The sequence below is a fragment of the Cucurbita pepo genome, chromosome 3, assembly GCF_057944985.1.
Source record: "Cucurbita pepo subsp. pepo isolate OVF chromosome 3, ASM5794498v1, whole genome shotgun sequence".
NCBI classification, from domain to species: Eukaryota; Viridiplantae; Streptophyta; class Magnoliopsida; order Cucurbitales; family Cucurbitaceae; genus Cucurbita; species Cucurbita pepo.
Window position 1 is genome coordinate 3,968,483 of NC_141800.1, and position 23,685 is coordinate 3,992,167.

Below are 23,685 nucleotides of genomic sequence, written 5' to 3' on the forward strand. Positions count from 1 at the left end.
GTATAAATAATCTTCATCCTGCATCTTCTAGAAACCAAAATCGAATCCATTGAACTTCTCAATTGCAATCTTTCAACTTCCATCTTCACAAATAGTGGTGAATTTCGCCTAGCTCTGATACCAGTTTTTAGGATCGCACAACAACACACACTCGATCTAGATGAATACAAAGAATAGGAGAGAGAAAATGCAAGAATAATGGCTAAAGGTCTTGTATTGATGACTTCAGGTCTATACAGAGAGAGGTATATACAGAGAGAATACAGAGAATGCAAAAAGTACATCTTGAAAGCAATGCCTAGAGGTATATATATGGTTTCAATTTACTATATATAGCTTTAACAAATATAACCACCTACTATATATAAACATCAATCATATATTTCTCAAATAGTTTTTTATTATAAATAGTCATCTACTATATATTTTCCATATATAGTTTTACTATAATATGAATAAGCTATAAATAGGCAGCAAGCTTCATGTCCCAACCATTATTTATTTCTAGTACTTTATATTTATATAGCAGTTTTTGTTGGACAGAAAATTTCATACCATCATCGTTTATTACTAATGTTGTATGGTTAATTTCTTTAGAAGTATTACCGCAACAATCTATACACACATATTATAAATATAAAAAACTTTAAAAAAAAACATGTCCTTGATGTATGTGTCCAGCATTTTTAGAAATTGGTGTGTTATCATATCCGTACTACTGTCACTGTTCATATTTGTGCTTCTTATGTTTTAATGTTTGAATACGCCGTCATCATCAAAAGGATAATCAAAGAGTTCAACGACACTATAATTATCGAGGAATAAAATGAGAAGAGCCTACGATCCATAATCGGAAGGGTTTTATGTTAATAAGATTGTCTTTCCAGGATTCAAGGAAGTGGATTTCAGATCCTTCAAGAGTATTTTCTATCAACATTAACAAGACAGCCTCTTCTCTTATAAAAAAAAACAGGTATTTTCAGCTTAATGAAAATCCGAATCCAAAGAGAATTAATATTCCTATACAAATTATGTTCAGCCTCAAGAAGCTTTTCAAAGAGAACTCCCTGCTTTTTCTCTCATGCCCACTGTTTGTTATCTTTTAACCCATTTTCATTGGTAGGAAGGCCCACTCGTTGATGTGGTTCTACTACCAGTGTCTTCAAGCAAGTCAAAAGGAAAGCAGTACAGTTCGTCTGTTGAAACAAAGGTTTTTTTTACAGGTTGGTTCATCAACTGCATTGTTTGGCAACTTTCTAGAGGAAGAAAGCTGGTTCAAGTCCCTATGGGGGTTCTTGAAAAAAGGTTGGTCCATTTCCTGAGAAATGCTAAAATACTTTCTTAAGAATTATGATGATAGCATTCATGCGTTAAGGGATTTAACTAAGATGACTTGGGAGAAAAATTCATCTTCTTTTTGTAGTTTTGTGGAGTCTGTCTTGAAGAATTTGAATGGGAAACGGAGTTTTGAAATTTCAACTTCTGAGATTTCAAAATATTTTAAAGATCCTGTTCAAAAGATTTCAAAAGTTATATCCTCCGAACAATTTCATTTTCATTATATCAATGAGAAGTTGTTTCTTGTCCTAAAAAATAAAAGTGCATATTCCAAAAACCTCCCCAATGAAACCATACTAGATTGCTACAAAAATGTGCCCATAAGTATCACTGTACTTAAGAAGAAAATTGGTTGTAAAGTAACTAACATAGAGTAAAGTATTCTACTATTGTGAACAAAAAATAGAGATTGATCAAATTTTTGGATGAAACAAAGAACATTCCTTCACCTTATAAAAGAACATTCCCTACACTACATTGAATGCTACACTTTCTAGGCAGAGTTTTGGATTTCACGCTATATTAAAGAAATATATGTCGTGCCAAAAAAATCATAACACCTTACAATTTTAGCAAGAATATGAAAATACCAGAATTGCAATGTTGAGTCAGCAATCTCCCAGTCTTCACTTGGAAAAGCCACACAACTGCATCAAATTAGAACAAGATCAACTATAATGTGTAAAACAAAGATATAATGTAAGACGCAAGGCCTTGTCATTATAGCATGTACGATCTAATAATTAGTATTGAGTAACTGCCTCAAAAACCAGAGGTTCATATTCCTCCATAGCCATGTTCACTATTTTACTCAATCACACAACATACACATATACACACATTATATTTATATATTTGATAAGAAACAATTACATTCATGTATTATGAAATCTACAAAAGAAAGGAGGAAAAACCCCCTATCAAAAGGAGTTACATAAGACTCCTCCATACAGAATCACTACCCCAGTTTTGCAAGGCTCAAATTGTCTCTTTCATACTGTGCAGGTCAAGACCACCTTTTGATAATGGAAGGTGGATTTTTTTCCCACCTCACCAAATGGAAGCCATTACTTCTCGTACTTCCTTTCCAAAGAAATTTCTATACAGACGTCCAAAGATTCAGCAATCTTGTTAGGCATACTGTAAAGAGACACTTAGTCGGTGTGCAAGTTGCTTAAAGCTGCTTGAACCAAAGTAAGCCTACCACCCTTTCATATTCAGCAATGTTGAGGCCTGAAGCTCCTTCATAGATTCAGATTGTGTTGAAGAGATTTTCCAAACATCCGAAAAGAAGGTGTCGCTCACAAATTGGAGGTGGCTAATGCTAATGGCTTCTCAACCAACATCAAAGTCTTTAATAAAATTAATTGCCTTTCGCTAGTGAAAGTAGCTTATTAAGATAATCAAAAACCAAGTTAGAGAGAAGGGGAGACTAGGTTTAGCCTTAGCCCCCAGTGGAAAATGATATGAATCAAGACATCAATCATACAATAGAAACTTCGAGAAAGATGTGAAATAAATATTGTTCGAATTATCACATGTTGCAATTCATACCACACTAAAGAAATACAAGTTTCATTTATTCTTGGAATGTTATAAATTTTGGGAGATGATAATCTAGAATATGGTGTTTCTTTAATGTATTTTAAGATTTTTATTTGGTTACATTTACATAGTGACTAATTCTGGTCCTAAAGTACAAAGATTACAACTCTTGAAATGTCTCATAAAAGGTCAAGGGTTCTCATTTTGAGACTCTTGAAATGTCTCATAAAAGGTCGAGGGTTCTCATTTTGAGACTATATAAAGTCATCAATGTTTGTTTTTGTAAATGAGACTTGGGAATGTAGTAAAAAGAGCATTTGTGCTTTCTTTTAGCCAATGACTAAGTTTCTTTGCAATTTTATGTAGTTTAGATTGCATGTTTAGAATCATTCAAGCTTACCATGATCAATCTTGCTTGTGGAGTGATTCGAATCTCAAAGAAGTGTTCTTTCATTGAGACATTTGATCAACAATATAATCTGAAATATACTTTTCCTTGGGGTGATTCCTTATCATTAGGATTAAGTGTTCTTACCTTTTCTTTTAGACGTGCAATCTAAACTACAAAGAATTGCAAAGAAACTATAATGGAAAGCACAAGTACTCTTTTTACTATATTTCCAAGTCTCATTTACAAAGACAATATACATGACTCTATACAATCTCAAAATGGGAACCCTTGACCTTCCATGAGGCATTTCAAGAGTGGTAATCTTCGTAGTTTATGATCATAATTAATCACTAGGTAAGTGTAACCTTAAAGTAAATAAAAATCTTAAAATGCATTAAATAAACATCATAACTCTAGATTATCATCCTCCAAAAATTTGTAACCATCAAAAATTAAATGAAACTTGATTTTTCTTTAATGTGGCACGAATTGCAAAATCTTATGATAATTTGAACTACATTTGTTTTACATCTTCCTTGAAATTTCTATGGTATGATTGATGTCTTGGTTCATATCAAGAACCATCGAAAGAATTAGAAAGAGAACACCATAAGGAAGTTTCAAGATGGGCCGACTCAAAACAAGCAAACCAAGAACTATGCTTCTCTTAAAAGATCCGGAAATTTCTTTCCATCCACAATTCTGAGTAAAACTTTGACCACATTGGCCCACAACAAATGAGAATGCGAAGCCAAAGAGGGACCCAAGAGAAGCTGAAGAACATTATCTAACTTGGAGAGGAAACCCAACGCAAGTTGAGCAACTTCAATAGTCTGAACCAGCTGGTGGAATATAATTTAAAGTCACCATGGTCAGCAAGGAAGGTTCCAGGATTTAGGGAAAGGATGAAGCAAGTGGGAGAAAATAGAGAGTAAAGAAAGACAGGGAGAGAGACCCTAACGTCTGACGTTGTCAAAGTATCACACAACATATTGACTATTTAATTTAAATCCCTTGTACGTGAAACCACCCAACAAAGGTGATTGCACAAGTCATGCTTGAAAATCTCAAGAATGGAGCTCTTAACCTAAACACACACAGCATATGTAATTCAATAGGATGAGAACAGGTCTCTCCTAAATAGGCTAGTCAAAGAATGGGTCATCATAACCCGTTTAATTTAAATTATATCACTTACGAACATATTTGGAAAACCAATGACCATTTTCAAAGAACCCAACAAATGATCACCTCAAGAGAGCATCAGCTAGAGCAAGAGCTTCAGCACTGGCGTCGACAATTAAGGATGGTGCCTGACATACATTTAAAAATAATAGTCATAACTTAGAAAGGGACAGGTACACAAGGAATAATTCATGAAAATTGATGTGTTTCATTTTCATTTCCAAGCATTGATACTTTTTTTCAACAAGATACCAACCTTTAATCTCAATGTAAAGAAACAAAAAGGTTTCAAAGAAAAGAAAAGTAAAAAAACTCCAACGAAGGGTGAAAAAGAAACAAAAGGCTCGAAGGACATAAACTCCAATGAAGAGGAAAGGGGGAAAACACATTATAAGAACAGGACAGAGGCAACCCAAATAATACAAAGATCATTTTAAGCATTATTACTAACTTTAAAAACACAATTGACTCGTGAATCCAAGCATATGAAATTTGATAGGTGAAATTCTGAGTAAGTATGTACATCATCTTCTTTAACAGTCAAACTATGAATGAAAGAACCAATGAATTGAGGTTGCTAACTAATTCATAAGTGTTACAAGAAAAAAAATAACTTAAACAAGAACCCAAGTCAACATACTGCTTGCCCAACTTCAGAGAACAAGCATGCAAGACCACTGATTACTTTCTCATCTCCACTACTAAGAGAGGGAAAAAGAAGCATTTCCTTTAGAAAATGTACTCTGCACAGCAAGACCTGGGGTAACCCCTGCAGAGAACCACAGACATTAAAGCAAATTAAAAGAAGTAACATGAATCTAGACAAAGATTTAGTAGGAGAATTGATCTAGCAAATCATCTCATCGTGTATTCAGATAGAGCAATTACAAGATACGAAGAAGAGAAAAGAGACGATGGTTTTCAACCATCAATAGTTGAGTACTGTTATTTCCGCAAAAAATTTAACGAACATTTAGCTTTTTTTTTTTTAGATTTAAAAAAAAAAAAAAGGAAAATTATATTCAGAATTAAAACAAAATCAACAAGAAAGAGGGAAACAAGAGCTTGTGAGAAGAATACAGACCAAAAACGCTCTCACCTCTCAACTCTCCTCTCTCCTTGTAGGTTTCTCAGGTAAGTTCAAGTCAAGTAGTTCTAATATGTAGAGTGGTTGTTGTGTTGCCAACAAATCTTTCTTTCTTTCTTTGTTTTGCTAATAGTTATGAAGGAAAAAAGTGGAATCGTTCTTTTTTTATAAAGTTCCAATGGAATGTCTTGCAACAGTTGGAGAATCCCTTCCTCTTCTTTGGGAATGACCTTAGCATGCATGGTCAGTCTCATCTGGAAGTTTTATTTGGGGGTCCCTTTCACATTTTATAACAGTTGGTTGTAAATGTCAGATTGTGAGTTGACTTCAGCAATTATCCTTTGTAATTTAATGAAAAATTTATCCTCAAACACATGGGGATTGGGGGATTATTCAAAAATACTCAGTTAGAAGAAGTTTCTTCAGCACCGTTGTCCTGACTTGGTTCTTCTACAGGAATGAACTATTGGTATTTTTTATTCAAAGCTCGTTAAACTCATGAGGAGTTCTAAAGTAGCATTGATGTTCCCGTGCACAATGCTTTGGTTGGAAAAAAGATGGTTGATATAGCATTTATTTTGGTGTGTTCCAATAGAGCTTTGCATGCTCCGGTTTTTATATTTTGGTTGGTTAAGGACTGAAGTCAAATCTCATTTTAAGTGGCCTTTTCTTGAGGAAGTTGTAGCAAGTTATTGGCATGAAAAGCTGAAAGATGGTTGATATAGCATTTATTTTGGTGTTTTGCAAAAGAGCTTTATGTACTCCGGTTTTTAATATTTTGGTTGGTTAGGGACTGAAGTTAAATTCCAATTTTTGTGGTCTTTTACCGAGGAAGTTATTACAGGTTATATGAATCAAGAGCTTTTAAAAGATGCCTCGTTGGTCAGCTAGTGGCTGAGAAGCTTTTAATAATGCTTGAAGCATTTATAGTTTTATTATTCTAATCACTAAACTCTATTTGATTGTAATCGCCTCTAGATTCTTTTTTTTTTTTTTTTTTTCTCTCTCTATTTTCACGCCCTTTGGGGATTTGTATCCCTTGAACATTTCATTTTCATTATATCAATGAGAAGTTGTGCTTATTCAAATGATAACGTACTGCTTGTAAGGTACGATACATACCTCATGTCTACTCACAAGCTCAACAAGAACTTCAATAGCCAAATCAAAGGAAGTTGCATCCTATACAAGAATAACTTTTAGATGCGAAACAAGCAGACTGCAATTCGTAAGTCTTGTTACAATTACTACCTGCAAGGATTTGAGCACAAAATTAAGAAGGGGATGCGTTGGCAATGAACCCTGAGGTATCTCAGAGAAGCAACCAACACGTACCTGGAAAAAAAAAGAAAACTAACCTTTAAGAAGAAGAGAAAACATAGGGAAGTTATAACATTCGAAAGGAAAAGAGGCACATAACAAAACAAAAATGAAATTCCATGCAAAAAGCTAAAGAACACTGCAAAACACTGTTTTTCTTTATAAGAGAAAATAGTCAATAGTTAAACCTGGAAATTTATAAGCAGACAGAAAAAAAAAAAAAAAAAAAAAAAACCATCCAACACATCATTATAAAGCTTTGGTTTCATCAGAGTGGCATAATGTTGAAAACCATCATACCCAACTCAGCAAACATCGAAGAATTTTTCTGTTCTTTTCCTGCATCTGTGTCCCACAATCAAATCCTTTCTCAGATTGCTGCAGAAGGAACTCGAGAACCATAGGAGTGTGCAATAGAAGCTGCAGGATTAAAGTTAAACCAAATGGAAAACAATACAAGATAAAGTGGATAATAAATTAGGAGGCTGCAAACACATCAGTATAGATAGAAAATTCCAACACCTCTCGGGCATATTGGCTCCTACAGGATGAACTTATTTTACAATCAGCATTTTGATTGTCAACAACTTCTTCAGGTAAAACAGTAAGCATCTCCAAAACGGCCAAATTGCCGTTGTCCACACTCTGCAGATTCTGAAGACTGTAGAAAAGACGATCAATGGGTTTCCCATGCTCTACTGTTCTCAGAATAAGCGCAGAGAGTGCAAGACAGATCTGAGTTAAAAGCTGTCACAAAAGCAGGGCAATTAAGTTCCAAAATTCAAACTTCATACACTGTTATCTCTTACACAAACAAAAATGAATAAATAAATTTTTTTTTTTTTCTATTTTTTTGGTAAGAAACATACATTCATTTCATGGATATGAGAATAAATAAGTTTAGGAGGGAGTTTAACGAGAAATCAAACTTTTCAAATAAGCACAGCTATCTCATCTGCACTATTAACTAAATATCTTTTCTTTTTTTTTACCGAAGATACAAATTTCTAAACAATGAAAAGATACAAAAACGTTCAAGTGAATTAATAACTAAATATCAAACGACTCAATTTTCAAGAAAGAGGTGAAGCACCTGAGGAGGGCCTGAACTAAACTTTTTGGCAGCCACAAGAAGAGCATTTAGTAGAGCATCTTTTACTCCTAATTGTAAGAGATGGCCTTCATTCTGGATCTGGCAAGTAAGAATTTCAAATTCAAATGAGAAATTGTATAATTATGGGCCTTCAAATGTGTACTTTTAAATGATGATTTATTAGATAGCCACTTACCTTTTCATCACAATTCAATCATCTTGAAGATAAATCTGGTCTTTTTTCTTAAAATGTACCATGTCATCACTATGACATTAATGATAACATGAAAAATAACTAGAAATACTAGGAAAATTGTCAAGGCTTTTGAGCCCTCAACTATACATTCTTATTTGCCCTCTGGGAACCTGAGCAATCGAGGAGAGGAGAAAACAAAAAAAAAATAAAAGAACCAAACCACCCAAGCAGTCAAACAAACAGAAAAATTATAAACGCAGCTAGATGGGATTGTAAGTGATAGTGAAGCTCCAAGTCCTGCTATGGTAATTCATTTTCTAATGAAAAATGCTTTCAATGAGAAAAATGAAAAGCCAACAACAGGAAAACCCTACCTCAAATGAAGCTCTTTTAGAACAAAATACAGCTGCTGATTGAAATGAAAAACTAAAATAAAAACAAGAAAAGAAAATTACAATTATTTACTGAGGGAATAAGTTTCTTTCTTCCTTTTTTTTGTTCAATAAAAAATCTAGTAAAGGATAATAGACTCTTCCCAATTCATAGAAATATTATTTGGATGGAGAATAATGACTAGAAAAATTGGATAGAGAGCACCATTGACAAGCTTTGAAGATGGCTAAATCAAATCAATCCCTCCAACCAGCATATGTGCAGGATGAGAAAACAAGGTGGCCATGACATTCACCATCTTCAGCAAACAATAAACGCAATGAAAGCTCTAAAACTGAGGAGAGTTTCTTTAGAAGAACTTCAGCTGTATTAAAGCCTCAATGAAGCAGAATCAAGCATAGAACGTTGACTTGGACTTTTAGACTTCCAAATGGCTCAAAACTCCTCTTTTGGTAAAGGAGAGGAATATGACAAGTGGTCCATCTCTTTAAAGGAAGGATTTTAAAGTATCTCCTCCACTATAGACCTCCCCTCTCTATATGCGAGCCTCACACACCCCAAAAGAGCTTTTCCATCAAACCCAAAAATAAAGAGTAAACTAGCAATCCATGACAGTTGATCAAGAATGCATCATTATAGAAACAACACATAGGAAGAATGTCTTCGGATGCGATCTATGATGTTAACTCTCCTATGTAAAACCTACCACACAAAAACCTTAACCTTCCATGAAATTTTAGATTTCCAAAGTGAGGAGAAAATAGAAAAATCTTAGGCATACAGAGGGGAGAATGGGTAGACAAGATATGGAAAAAGGAATGGCATAAAAAGCCCCTCAAAGGATCAAGAGTCCATGTCCAAAATCTAACATCCCTTCTCCCACGGCTCACTAGTTGGTCACAAAGAAAAGAAAAAAATACCGATCACAATCAATCGTCTCTCTGTCAGACAAAGGACTACGTAAGTCTAAGGAAATCCTAGAGAAGGATCTGAGGAAGGCAACAACAAGGGCACCAAATGCAACCTCTTATTCAAAGAATTTTTTTTAATGCAAAAATCGAACTCATTGAGAAACAGTGAAGGGTAAAAAAACAGACATACAAAAAAGAGAAGCCAATAAAGAGGAGAGTCAAGTACAAGAAGAGACTTCAATCAAGTAAAAATGTGACAAAGCAAATAATTAAAAAAAATATGGACACGAGGCCCAAAGAGAAACAAAGAATCTATCAAGGGACCAAACATCACTACAAGAAATCTATCTCTCGTTGAAGATTCTATTTTTTTTTTTTTTTTTTTCCCTCCCCACATACTCCACAAAATAGCACACAAACCAGCCTGCGACAAAATCCCCGAAAAGATAGATGGAGTAGAAACTTCTTGATCGGCTCCCTTCAACCCTAAGAACTAATGAATATGTAGACATACATCTCAAAGAAACCATGCCAAACGGCCTGGGTAAAATCACAACTCTAAAGAATATGGCCTGACCAACAATGTGGCCTGACCAAAAAGGAACATCTGGCCAAGAGCCTAACTAAGGTGTTCACTCTTCTATGCAGAACTTGCCACACAATGAACTTACCTTCTTGGAAATTTTCACCTTCTATACCGAGGGAAAAACCGAACTACTAGCTAGGGAAGGATTAGACAAGAAATGGAACAAGGCACTGCAAGAAAAGCCTTTCAGAGGACAAGGAATCCAAAGGTGAACATCCCCCAATCAGACCGAAACCTAATTTCGCCAAGCAAAGATAACAAAAGCAAGACATCTGTTGTTTCCTATCAGTCAACGGACAACTGAAACCCAAAGAAGGAGAAGGTTGAGACTCTGACCGATGCTTCCAAAAAACCCAATGAAGATAATGGCTTGTCAAACTGCTCTAAATGAAAGGTCAATGATATAATGAATATATGTATAGTTTCAAAGAAAGGACTCTTTACTTGTTAAAATCAAATTTTAAATTTTTGAACTTTTTCAAAAATGAAATTTATAAAAGTTAGATTCTTCCTGGCTGCAAAACTAAATCCAGTGTCGAAGCTATTAAGTTTAAGCAAAACAAAAGGCTGACACAAAATAAGGGGAAAAGATGTTTCAGCAATGCGAAACAGGATTGGTATTAAAATCAAAGTCAGACTACTAACCTTGCGTTTAAGAATCTGAGCAGCAAAGAACTCGACTTCCAAATCAGGGACAAAGGAGGACAGCGGAAGTTGAACACGATCAGAGGTAAGGATAGCAGTGGCAACTTCCCAAGCAGCACCGGTCTGTTGAAACTGGACTAACCATTGATTTGCTGCCACGCGGTTGCAAGATTGGGTATCATGATTTAGGACGTGAACTGCTTGAGAGACTTTCATTCGCAATTCCATTTCTTTCACACCTACGCAGTTTATCTCTGTTCTCAGTATTCTCAGAAGAAACTAGCAATTGACGCGGACACAACATAACAATCACCCAAGAATGCCGACTGCCACCACAGAAACACTTTCAGGAAAATCCATTCCTTTGCCTACTCTCAAACTGTGTCCTTGGCTGCATTTTAAACTTCAGCAGACTACGCCCAAGCGTCTGGCCTAGTCCACAGAGGCTTACAACTTTCACAACCCTAGAAATAAATAAATAGACGAACATATCAATAAACCAAACCAAATTTCACGTAAGCGTTCCACCATTTCCGATAACCGAAAGTTAATTAACCCAAATCATCACAAATTAAACCAATCAACAAAATCCATAAGATGCAATCCTATAATCTCCTATTGCCCAGAGCTCGATCCCATAGCCGCATCCAATCATGCCGGTAAAGTTTTCACAAAACCAAAAAAATCAAAGAATTGTATTCGGATAAAAGCAAACAGCCTGGGAGATGGCAAAACCTTTCCTCAGTATTTATGTTTACGAAAACGCATTTAGTCGAATGAGTAGATTGTATACCAAGAATGTGAAGAACATAAAATAGACAATCATCACAAAAGAAACATACAAGTACGAAATTATCTCACTTGGTAGACTTCAACAAATGCTGGGCCAGAATCGGATAGTGATTTGTTTTCTATTCTCGAATTACTTCAATTCTCCTCGATTCAAGCAGTGAATGCGTTCTTGATGAGGTGTGGAGCAGGTGTATGGGTACTACGGCTGGCGGACAGAGGCAAGGACCTCCATTGGCCGACTGGAAGGGTGGCGTCGGAGTTGGTCGACCGGCCAGTGAAGGACACGAGGAAGAAGGTAGAGGTGGTCGATCTAAATTTGGGGAGATGGTAAAAAATAAAAAATGGAGGAAAATAGCCTTCGCGTCTCATAAAAAATCTGAAAACCTAAGCTCACGGAAATGCTATTATACAAACAAACCTTCCAATTTTGTCCTCCAACCTTTTTTAAGAAAAATAAAATAAAATAAATCAAAATTCAATATAATTTCTATTTTTTACATTAAATTTTTATTTTTTAAAATTTCAAAATTTTATAATTTTTTTATTTTACACTCCGACCCTTAAACCGTGCTTAATTAATTAAAAATAATTATGAGGTGGATTTTAAAATAATTTTAATATAGCAATGGAAATTAATTTAATTTATTTAAATTAATTAATATAAAATTACCACAAATGGCTAAAAAGTTAAAAGGGTAAAATTCTAAATTTTATGGGTAGATGGAAATGTTGAATGATGAGAGTCCCACCTGGGCTAATTTAGGGAATGTTCATGAGTTTATAATCAAAGAATACTCTCTCTATTTGTGTGCAAAGTCGTGAGAGCTTATGCTTGAAGTGGACAATATCGTATCGTTGTGGAGAAGTTTTCTCATCGATTTTGTCTGGATTCTCCTTTTGGAGAAGTATCTTGTTCGGTAGGAGAAGTATCTTATTCGGTGGATCCCTCTTTCACTGTTTATTCCCATTTGTTTCCTATGTTTCTTTTAGTTTTTTAGTAAGGATGGGGTGACGGTATTCTGCCTAAATGGTAGACACATCGGTGGATCCCTCTTGTTCCTGTTCTAGTCCCCTTTGTTTCCTCCGTTTCTTTCAATTTCTTAGTAAGAATGGGTGACGTCGTTCTACTTAAATAGTAGACACAGATAATAAAATAAGAGAATACTAAATATTCGAGCTATAGAATTTCTCAATTATGATACAAGGTACTTATTAGATCTAGTAGAACTATTTTGTTGTATACAGACTCATCATTTTATAGACAATAAACTTGCCTTTTTGAAAACTAAATCATTCTCATAAACGAATATCACCACAAACACTCAAACCACTAAACCTAATCCTTCCTCGGTTCGGCACTAAAAATTTCATGTTTGACGTGTTTAAGTTCCCTAGATAATAATATTATAAATTTTAAAACATACTCGTAAAACTTTGTATTTTTTTTAATACCAATATTTTTCAGCAATATTATCATTAATATTTCATAAAAGTTTACCTAAAACCAAATTTGTTTTATGTTACCGCCTCATTATTCCGTCCCAATTTTGGTTTAAAATTAAAAATATATATATATGTTTTTTTAATTTCCTTCTCGTGACAAAGTGCGACATTTTTAGGTTACCTAATAAAAATTCAATAAAAAAAAGAGGAAAAAAAATGATTTTTCTTTTTTAACCGGAAACTGAAATGTCTTTTGGTTCTCCTCGAAAAGACGGTTCGTTTCTTGAACCCGGTTTAATAACAAAAGTCGAAAAACAAATTAAAAAAAAGGAGTCGAAGAATTTTAAGAAAAAGACTAAACGTGTTTATAAATATGTTAAACGAAACAAAAGAACGGGTCATCAAAAACCTTTCACAAAGAAACCCAGTTCGATTAGTTGAATTGAGTTGAATGATAATACATAATGGAATGTTGATTTTTTTTTTAATATTTATGACTTCAAATACTATTCAAAATCCAGTATTATTAGAGATGTCCTCGCTAGCTAGCTTTGGTAGTGTAGTAACTCGTTGTTGTCCTGTCCCTGTGAAGCAACTACAGGCAAATTCTATTATTTAAGGGCCTTGCGATTAGGCCATCAGTCAACCAACCCGCCAATTCCCCATCATATTTGACATGAATGAATTCCCTCTCCACATACTCCAGAGATATCTGCAGCCTTCCCCCTGGTTTGCAGTCATTAGCCGCACTTCTTGCTTCTATTCCCGCATTCCTCTCTAGCCAGTGCAAGTAGTTCACATGAAACAATGCCTTCAGCATGTCTTTTGGTAAAGCACTTTCTTTAAGCATTACCTACAGCATAACATTCCCACAGGGAACGTTTTAGTTTAATGGCGATAACTCTAGCACGAACCAAGTTACCAAATACTAGTCAACAGCCCAAACCCACCGCTAACAAATATTGTCCTCTTTGGACTTTCCCTTTCGAGTTTCCCCTCAGATTTTTAAAACGTGTTTGCTAGAGAGTGGTTTCCACACCCTTACAAAGAATGTTTCGTTCTCCTCCTCAACCAATGTGAAATCCACCACTAGCAGATATCGTGGACTTTCCCTTTCGAGTTTCCCCTCAAGGTTTTTAAAACACGTCTTTTAGGGAGAGGTTTCCACACCCTAATAAAGAATGCTTTGTTCTCCTCCCCAACCGACGTGGGATCTCACAATAAGGAAACGAACAGCATTTAGTTGTTTCTGGAAGAAAGTTTCAAGTGTTCGTTGATAGAATTAGACGACATGAATACTTCAACGAAAATAACGGTGTAAAGCTTCAAATCAAGTACTTTTGACTGGGAGAAGAAAGCTCCATACTCCACAAGAATGCACACATTGGAAATATAGTTTAGATTACTTACACAATATCTTCCCCTGTGCTCCGACAGAATGTAGTTTTCGTTTTTATACAAACTTAAAAGTTGAAGAACGTCCTCCTCACACCTCGCCACGTCACTGAGCTTAGATCCCAATTGCAGTCGCTTTTCGATACTAGCTGCTGATTCCTTTGCTTCAGTAGATAGTAAACCCACTTTTGGCTCCTGATTAAAACAAGAAAATTACAAAAGTCAGTTAATCGATTGAAATATGAACAGCTATAGAGGTATCTATCCAACATTGAGCCAAACAAAAAGAATACTGTTCCAACATGCAGAAAAATATGAATGGTTAATTCTAAGAACTAAATACTTCGTAGCAACAGACATAGCACCATCATCCAGCTTGGTTGCTGATCAGACTTCAAAAACTGCAGAGTATGAACATTTGCAAATAATAGAAAAAGGTAATCCCATTGATTGTCACTCTGCCTTCCCAAGGACTACAAGACTCGAAACGTTTCTTCCAGGAAAAGGCCAAACAAAAACTTCAGAATCATGGAGGCTATAGCTATAAACTTGAGCAAAAAATTTAAAACTCATTTGACAACAAGGATCATAATTTTGAACTTCAAAGCTCCAACTCCTAAATCTCTATCCCTTGGTGATTTTTGAACTAAAATCCATCTGACCAAAAATTTGAAACCTCCCTCTTGGTTTATTCAAACCGCTTCTTAAATGAAAAGGGGAGTTTATCTCAACCGAAAACCACAAATTTCAACGAAGGATGAAATTTGGTAGGTTCTGACTGTGGAATAGAATGAAGAGCTAATGTTCACAATCCTAGAAAATTAATAAATAAAGCCTCATCGAGCATATCATCTGTAAGTCGTTACACCATGGTTGCAATCACATTCCAAGCTGCTCAAACTGACTTCAGAATCCACATCAAATTCATCCATACATCGGAAGAGAATAAGATCGAGGGGAAGAAGGGTCTTTAGTTGAATGAGAAACTTCTTTGATTAAAGCTGACCTCAAACCAACAGGAGGTCATTATCCAACAAAACTCCAACATTGCTTTCATTGCATTTGTATATTAATAAAAATGAACACAGTTCACATTTGAAAAGAAAAATTAAGAAGTAATAGAATGATAAATAACATTAGAAAAGAAAGTCACTCACATCACAAGCAAGCCTAGTATTAAGAAATGGTACAGCAGGAAACAGAGGTTCTTCATTGTTCACATCTTTAATAGAAGGCACTTCACCACTCAAAAGATATTCACTGAAGACCAAACCTGTTGAACATTTAAGGTAAGTTTACCACAAAAAGATAAGATTCACATTTCAAAATTTCAAAAAATAATGTTTGGTAGTGGTTTTGGGAGGAGGAGAGAAATGAGGGTGTCTCTGTTTGTTTCAAAAAATTCCCTCAAGAAATGCAAGGGTGTTGGTGCAGTAGGGATTAATTAACATACTACCTAGCAAGCCGATCACCATCATATACTGTGATAGTAAGAATGTAATAAACCAGTACATATGCATCTCATCAACCCAGAAATCCAAACACTACCATTTAAATCAGCTGTATATGGTGTCAATATCGACTCCTCAATGGTTTCTTCAGTGTCTGCAAAGCTTAATGTTAAGGCAGACACTTCACCCTTTCTAGATTTGGGTCTTCCTCTTGAAGGCCATTCAAAGCATACTACTTTTAGGTCATCCATTATGGAGAAAATTATGAAGAAATTGGATCATTGGAAACGTTTTTAACTGTCAAGGGGAGGTAGGCTTACTCTTTGTAGTTCAGTGTTGTCTGGTATTCCTTTATATTACAGGTCCCTCTTCCTCAGGCCATCAAATATCCTTTTTGGAGCTTGAAAGAAATATTCGAAACTTTTTCTGGGAAGAAACAATGGTGGTAAGATCAATCATCTTGTTGGGTGGAACTTGGCTTCTAAATTCCTTACAGATGGAGGATTAGAAACTGGTAGATTGAAATTCCGGAACATGGCCTCATTGGCAAAATAGGGTTAGCATTTTGGGAATGAACACAATACTCTTTGTAGAAAGGTGGCGGTCCATTTGATTGCACCTTTGCCGTATCCCGTTGGCATAAACTCTTTGATATATTCAGCATTCATTGGGTCTTGCACATAGGTTCTTAGTGTAATACTATACACTCACTCATTGGTCCTTGTCTTCGGTCTAAATCTTTTCTTTTGTGGCCCAATGCGATTAAAGCAGTTCTTTCTCTGGGCTTTGGTGGGAACCTAATCAACGGATTTTCGAGAACAAGTTAAGAAATTGGTTGGTGCTTTTTGAGGCACCCAAGCTAAAAGCTTCTCATTGGTGCTCTCTCCAAATTTTTTCAAGGGTTCTCTTTGCAAGGCATTTGCCTTAATTGATAAAGTTTTAATCTCCGCTTATCACTATTTGAGCTTTGTCTTGTTAAGTTACCTAGCTATCTAACTTTCCTCTTTCTTTATTTCTGTTCTGTTTTTTCCCCTAGTGAAGTTTGTGATTTTGAGCACTAGCCTCTTTTCATTTCTTCAATAAGAAGTCCCCTTTCTCTTAGAAAAAATCAAAATCATTCCAAAAAAAGAAAAAAGAGATGCATATAGAAGGAAAGAGAACTTACTTGCACGATAAGGATTTAATGTCCTTAGTTGAATGGACTTGTATGATTTTAAATTGCAGAACATGTGGATTACGGTCACTACGCTAAAGCAACCAAGAGCAAGAGATGTTGAGGACCTTATACGATTAGCCAATGCAATGCCAAGCAACATACCAATAGACTTGCTCACCATTCCTTGTGCTTCACCTTTGGCAATCACCTAGCATCAATTTCTGTTTCTTTCAGCATATATGCATCGGAAGGATAGGGTAAATTTCATTCAAGATTTAAAGCAACAGATTTTATTTTCCTCATGCGTCAGAAGTAAGAAAAAGACAGTCAACGGGCATGTACCTTAAGCTCAGCTAAAACTAGGAGATGCGTACTTTTAGGGGTGTTTGTTTGATAAAATGTAAATTACAGTTATGAAGATAGATTGAAGTGAAAAGAATGTGGCAGTAATTAAAAGGCACCCACCTACAAATGAAAGATTAAATAGAATAAATTTAAGCAGGAAATCAGCAAAGGTCTTCATATATCCCCCTTTTGTCTGCACATACAAAACATAAAGATATAGAGTAGATCATCAAGCTATAAAATTTTGGATATTATTTGCTTCCTTAGATATCTATCGATTTGTATAGTTGTAATTATTTCTTTTCTTTTTACGCTTAGACTGAGTTTTGTAATTTTTGGATCTATGATTGAGATCCATCTTGTATAAGTTTTACTCTTTTTACTAAGAAAATATAAGAAAAATTGATTTCATAGGTAACTCCATGGTATCAGAACTTTGAAGTAACCCTAGCCACCATCGTTGGAACCCCTAGTTGTTGTCGCCGAATTTTTCTTCTTCTAGACGAAACCGCACCAACATCACCAGTCTACCATCTCATTCTTTGAACATCTCCCTTCATAGTTGTCACACCTTTCTCACAAATACTGGAAGAAGGCACTACCTTTCGTCATAGATCAAGAGTCTCTAGCAAAGTCTCTCCCTTCTCCAACAGCTGTTTATTCATCTCTCTTTCACTATTCCAAAGAGTATACATCTTCATTCATTATTCAACAAGCATCTCAGTCAATCCTTTTGCTCCTTATAATCACACCTCCCTGGACTATAGCACGAACTTATACTAGGCTCTTCGAAAATGTTGTTTACTATGTCATTTCTTGGAGTAGATTGCTAGTACTTTTGCTTCCACCTCCCCTATTATAGATTGGGAAGGTCTTCTGTAAGCAACATGAATGACACATCCCTTTTGTAAATTTCAAACATCAATGAAATAGTCTCCCTATTAAAAAAATAAAAAAATAAAAAAAAGAAGGCATCTCAGTCAATCCTAAGTCATTGCTAGCCATTCGTCCACACCTCTCCAATCATCTGATATTCATCTATGCTTCTTCGTGCAAAGCGTCTCTCCACTCGCACATCTCTCCACTCACCCAATTCCTAACATCTTTGTCTTTGCACCTTGTTCTTCAACAACCCCCAGCTTCTAAATCTGGTTGTCCATATGTGGTTCATAACTCATCATCAACCCATTGGTTTTTCTTTCTCAAATCTACCACCTACATTTGATCTACTACTGCTATTATAAACAAAGTTCTCACGTGCCTCTATTTTCTTTTTCATGTTCAGCACATCCACCTGATCTATCTCCAATGTAGTAAGTTTTGCTTCTACTCATATTCCCGTTTATGCCACTTGCCACTATCATAGTTGACTTCTACCGAGCAAGTGTACAAGTATAGGTGGTTTCAAGTGTATGCAACAAGGTAATCAAAGTCCCTTTCTCTTAAAACTCAAACTCTTTCATCAACCAAGATAGAATCAAGAAGATCAAGAAATCCTCTGGAGTAGTGATTTTGCCCGGGCTATTTGGTATGGTTTCTTCGAGGTTTTTGGCTATAGCTTCTCTATCTCTTAGGCTTGTTGGGAGTCAATTGAGGAGTTTTTCATCCAACTACATTTTTTACCTTTCTCCTTATTACGCTTTGGATCACTTTCAATTGGCTACCTAAACTTATGGACAAGTTTTAGAACACCTTTATCTGGCCAGTTTAGGCGCATCCTAGCCAGACACAAAAACAGTCCTTTCTCATGAAAAGATTCAAAGCCTAACTACCCAACGACAATACTAACCAACCAGGTCTAAATTAAATTCTACATACAAAAACATTTAGACAGGACACCTTAACATAACCCAACAGGCAGCCAAAAAGCTGCATAAGCTACATAAGCTAGGAATGACCAACATATATCATCCAAGGGGAAGTATAAAATATCCAGCTGTATAATATTAGAAATTGTTTATTTTCTTAGATGTCAAGTTGTATAGTCGTAATTATTTCCTTCCTGGTAGTTATTTCTTCCCTTACAAACTTAGACAAATAGCTGAATTTTAGAATCTATGGTTGGGATCCTCTGGCATAAATCTTAATCTTCTTACTCAATTTATATAAGAAAAATTGGTTTCACACATAGCTTCAGATGTACACATAGCATGATAGATAAATTTTACCCTAATTTGCAGCTATGGGAAAGTTAGGTGTTCGTAATTTTGCTACCACACACTAACCAGAGAAGAGATTACTCTATTTCACCTCGGCAAAATTCCTTTGAGCAGCAAAGCCAGCATAAAAACAACTCCTAGTAGCAGCCTGAGAAAGAAAGAAAAAAGAAAAAGATTCAACTTTCAAAAACTATGCAACTCCATTGATTTAAAATTAGTGATAATTTTCTACAAAAATGTAGTTTATTTTACAAGGTGTTTAAGGTGAAGTCAGTAAGCCCATGAATGTTAATTTGGAGCTTGCCTTTTTTCAGCCAGACTTATATGGCATAAAGCAGAAAGTTTTTGGAACTTATATGAACGACAAAAGCTTGAATGAGGTAAAATGCCATTATATGATATTGAACTTGTAATCAAAGAGCTAAATGTAGAGGTTGAGAGAGATATCAATGACTTGAAGAGTTGAAGTTAACAAAACCATAGATGCATATGCTGGTGGATATGTCAAACAAGAAATAAGAACACGAGGAAATCTATATTTTTGTATTTCTATTAATGTTAAAAGTTTTTGATAGAGGATCCAGCAGGCCAAGTGCACATAGTAGATTACTAGTAAAAAAAATCAAAGATAAAAAGGAAAATAATTACAAATGGCACATGAATAGAAAACTTTAAAATTTTATTCCAACCAAAATTTTCTCTCTCATTGATGCTTGCCGGTCTTCAGTTTTGAGAATTTCATCTAAATAAGAGAACATCTGAGTAATCGTTGGAAATTTGGTATTCTTGAGGTACATAGAGAAAGAATTATATTAAAGATTCTCGATTGGAAGCTTTATTATTTATTTGGAGCGCATGTTTTCTCTTTCAGGTGCCTTTGATTAAATGCAACTTTTTTCCTCAACGCTGTTTCCGTTGAAGATTTGTCAGGCACTAATAATTCTATCTCATCAAGTTGTTGATTTATTCTGTTGGTTCCTATCTCATCATGAATTTTGTAATTAATTGCGGCTTTTCTCACCAATATGAAGGGAATTTCTTTTTAAAGTTTTGTAGGATATTAATGATGCTCTCTTATCAAGGTGTTAGGATGTTTAAGTCATAAAAAGGTTTTTTCGGAAGAAGTCTTTTGTCTCTGTTCAAGGTGTTTCTCTCTCATTTTGGTTGTGACTTTTCTCCTATCCACATTTATTCCTTCGAAAAAATAAAGAAAAATTATTCTTCCAAGGACTCTTTTCTTTTTCTTTCGAGTTTTAATTTGTCTCTGGGAAGAAAGTGTTTTCGCATGCCTTTCTGTTGCTTGAGGAAGAAGTTTTTCTCCAGTTCAAAGGTCTAGTTTCTCCAATTCAAATTTTCATTGGTTGCATCAATTTCCATCTTCTGTTCATCTTTCTCCAAGTTTCCTTTGGGCATCAATCTTCTTTACTTATCTAATAGTCTAAAGATGTTGATATTGCTCAACTTTTGGCATGGATTGATCAGCTTCACGCAAATCTGGCTTCTCTCTGAAATGAAATTATTCTTTGCAGAGAGTCTAATATTGAAAAGACTTTAGAGATTCATCTCCATTTCAAGATGAAGTTATTTGAAAATCATGCATCCATTATTTGAAGCTCTCTGATTGTCCTGTCAAGCTTCTCTTGATTTTGGTTCACTGTGAGGTCTTCCAAGTGTCATGACACTATTTTCCTAGGATTCTTTGGAATTCACCCATGTTTGATAGTAACTCGCCCAAGGAGTTCTCAACACACAACAAGCGCTCAGTTGTAGATTTGGTTTACAAAATTTCACTAAGTTTTTGGGAGTTTCCATTGAGCCACCTACCAGAATAGACCGCCACTTTTCCAGCCATTAGGTCCCAGAGAATATAATGTTCTGATACCAAATTTGGGCAAACTAAAAGGACAAATAAAACCATTTTCTATGAGAAACTGAACTTTCAAGGAGAAAATATAAAAGAATACATGGGTATATAAAAATGGGGAATCAAGCTACAAACTACAAAAAGGGGCTCTAATCCAGTAAAATAAGACCTAGCAAGTAGTGACAAAAAGACCTCACCACCGATGCCCAAAGAGAAACATAGAATCTAATAAGAGACCAAACATCGGTACACAGAGTAAACAAACACTAGCATGATATTAGTGAGTACAAGGTTGATCACTTAACTAACTCTAACGACCAATGGTTAAACTAGCAACTAACCAAAGAAATAAAACCCAATGGTTGTATTTAGAAGAAAAAGGAAGGCATTCACCGGTTTTGAAATACAAGTAGAGAGAAAAGAATCACTACATTACCAAAAGAGCCCATTCAGAGTGGTTTGAAATAGTTTTGTTCCTCTTAAGGACTCTAAATCATGAAATCTATCCGCCCACTCCTTCGATGCTATAACATGTAAAAGTGTGAGGGAATAGGAATGTGCTCAAAGGTAACTCAAGCAGCTCCATCTTTCCAAGTAGAATCAAATTTATTTATGCTTTTAGTCCTCCACCATTTAATTGTTTGTGTGACAATCAAGTAATGTTCAAGTTACCACTGAAATGCAAAAATCCCTCACGATATCTCCAAAGGCACTATCTATAGTTCCTCCCAGAACAACTTTCTTTCTCTGTGATCCCTCTTCTCCACTTCCTATCTCCACTTTGATGGTTAAAGAGAACGCTACCTCTAATGCATCTGTGATTTAAGTCTTCTTCTTATTGCATGTAATCAGAATTCTCTATAACCTACCAAAAGCTTCTACAGTTGCCCATCTATTGGTTTCAATAAATATTTCTGTGTTTCACTATTTAAATCAAATTAAGCCAAATCAAATGTATAAATACGAGACAACAAGCACAGGAGACACACTTCCAATATTGTGTGTAAATTATGTATCAACTTCCAATAACCTGAATCAAGGCGGCTGCAGATCGTCCAGCCCCCGCAGCAGCACCGATGACAACAAAATGAAGGGGAAATGCGGGAGTTAACATTTCCATTCCAAAGGCAGCGTTTTCCAGAAGATCAGCAAACAACCTCCACCCCTTTGGATTGACGTCAAAGTGCCGTCCATATTTTGAGAGTAAAATTTTACTCAGATATCCAAATCCATCTTTCAGTACCCAATTCACGGCAGCAGCAGTCGGAATAGCTCCTTTTCCCAATCCAACAGCATAAAGCAGTGCCTGGATCACGGCGGAGGTTCAAGCAAAATGCAGTCAAATATTCTTTTATTGAATGAGAAACATGAAAGAGGAACCATAAACGAACGAAAATGGGCACCTGAGTAGCAAGAACCCCACTAACTTGGCTGGCAATACCCTGAACTCCACGCCAAAGAGAATATTCCAGATAGTCACTGGTAACACTGTCTGGAAAACCCTCCGGAAGCATCAAACGCTTGAATATTTCGCTGCAACGAAGCCAAAAATTGACAAAGGAAAAGGATAATGGAGACGACGGCACGCCAGTTGCAACATAGAACTCATCCCTAAACGTATCGAGAATGAGGCGGATTCGCTTACCTCCTCTTACTTCCCAAACAGACTCAGAGTTCATACCATTACGTGCTAGTGCTGCGGCCAATTGAAAATGGCAGAAACAACCCAGAACGGAGGTAAGGACGAGAGCAAGGAAGGCATTGCGCCACCCTGGGGAAGAATTACTGCCATCCTGCCACCACCCAAAACCCCCAAAACGGTATGAACTATTCCAACCACCATTATTGTTTCCACCACACCCATGGCCGTCATCCAACAAAGGAGGAAGCAAATGAGAATGAACAAGGGTAGGTTTGATTCTAGTTCCAATACAAGGAGAGAAATATCCATGGGCAAGTTTTATGGGCTTAAGAAGGCGGGGAAATACGTTGAGCGGAGGTCTTCGTGCTGCGCATGAGCTTCGCGTAGAGTAATGGTGAAAACAGCCGCCTGGAACGTAGTCTAACACATCGACATAGACTCGCCGTAATGGTATCTGCTCCGGCAGCTGATAAGAGAACGGCAATCCATACATCGCACTGAAACCACACTCCGGTCGCTCTGTGATTCAGAGCCCGCGACGTGCAAATCGATGAAGCTATATGCATCCAAAATGTTGCACAAGGAACATATGGAACGGATTTGGAACACTTCTTATTATTTTTCATCCAAAAAGTAAATTCACTCCTTTTTTTAAATAAGTTGTTTTAAATTTCAATGTCATTTCTACATTCATTACTTTAATGCATGCGCACCTAATTAATCCGATATCCGTTGATATCCGATATAC

At 35.8% G+C, this 23,685-nt stretch overlaps 2 protein-coding genes across 4 annotated transcripts in view; both read right to left on the bottom strand.

The window, feature by feature from the left end:
• The window catches only part of LOC111790131 (ARM repeat superfamily protein), a 38,028-nt gene extending 26,171 nt beyond the window's left edge, over positions 1-11,857 (bottom strand). For both annotated transcript variants that reach the window (XM_023670959.2, XM_023670958.2), the window contains exons 1-10: positions 11,552-11,857; positions 10,691-11,154; positions 7,960-8,058; positions 7,389-7,613; positions 7,167-7,286; positions 6,798-6,881; positions 6,669-6,728; positions 5,100-5,228; positions 4,526-4,587; positions 1,929-1,985 (exon numbers count right to left, since the gene is read on the bottom strand). In XM_023670959.2, coding sequence (XP_023526727.2) covers positions 1,929-1,985; positions 4,526-4,587; positions 5,100-5,228; positions 6,669-6,728; positions 6,798-6,881; positions 7,167-7,286; positions 7,389-7,613; positions 7,960-8,058; positions 10,691-10,918 — 1,064 coding nt within the window. In that variant the 5' untranslated portion in view covers positions 10,919-11,154; positions 11,552-11,857. The remainder of the gene's footprint in view (positions 1-1,928; positions 1,986-4,525; positions 4,588-5,099; positions 5,229-6,668; positions 6,729-6,797; positions 6,882-7,166; positions 7,287-7,388; positions 7,614-7,959; positions 8,059-10,690; positions 11,155-11,551) is intronic.
• Positions 11,858-13,380: 1,523 nt separating this feature from the next.
• Positions 13,381-23,526, bottom strand: RUS1 (root UVB sensitive-like protein (Protein of unknown function, DUF647)). 2 transcript variants are annotated; one of them, XM_087122694.1, is made up of 8 exons: positions 22,941-23,081; positions 22,699-22,828; positions 22,326-22,601; positions 19,523-19,579; positions 16,937-17,135; positions 15,478-15,593; positions 14,336-14,515; positions 13,381-13,778 (listed from the first exon to the last, which is right to left on the bottom strand). In XM_087122694.1, exons 2-8 carry the CDS (start codon positions 22,807-22,809, stop codon positions 13,521-13,523), a joined length of 1,197 nt encoding a protein of 398 aa, XP_086978820.1. In that variant the 5' UTR covers positions 22,810-22,828; positions 22,941-23,081; the 3' UTR covers positions 13,381-13,520. The 2 variants fall into 2 exon arrangements, with proteins under 2 accessions (XP_086978820.1, XP_023528607.2); XM_023672839.2 differs by having other exon boundaries at positions 22,699-23,526.
• Between the last annotated feature and the right edge of the window lie 159 nt (positions 23,527-23,685).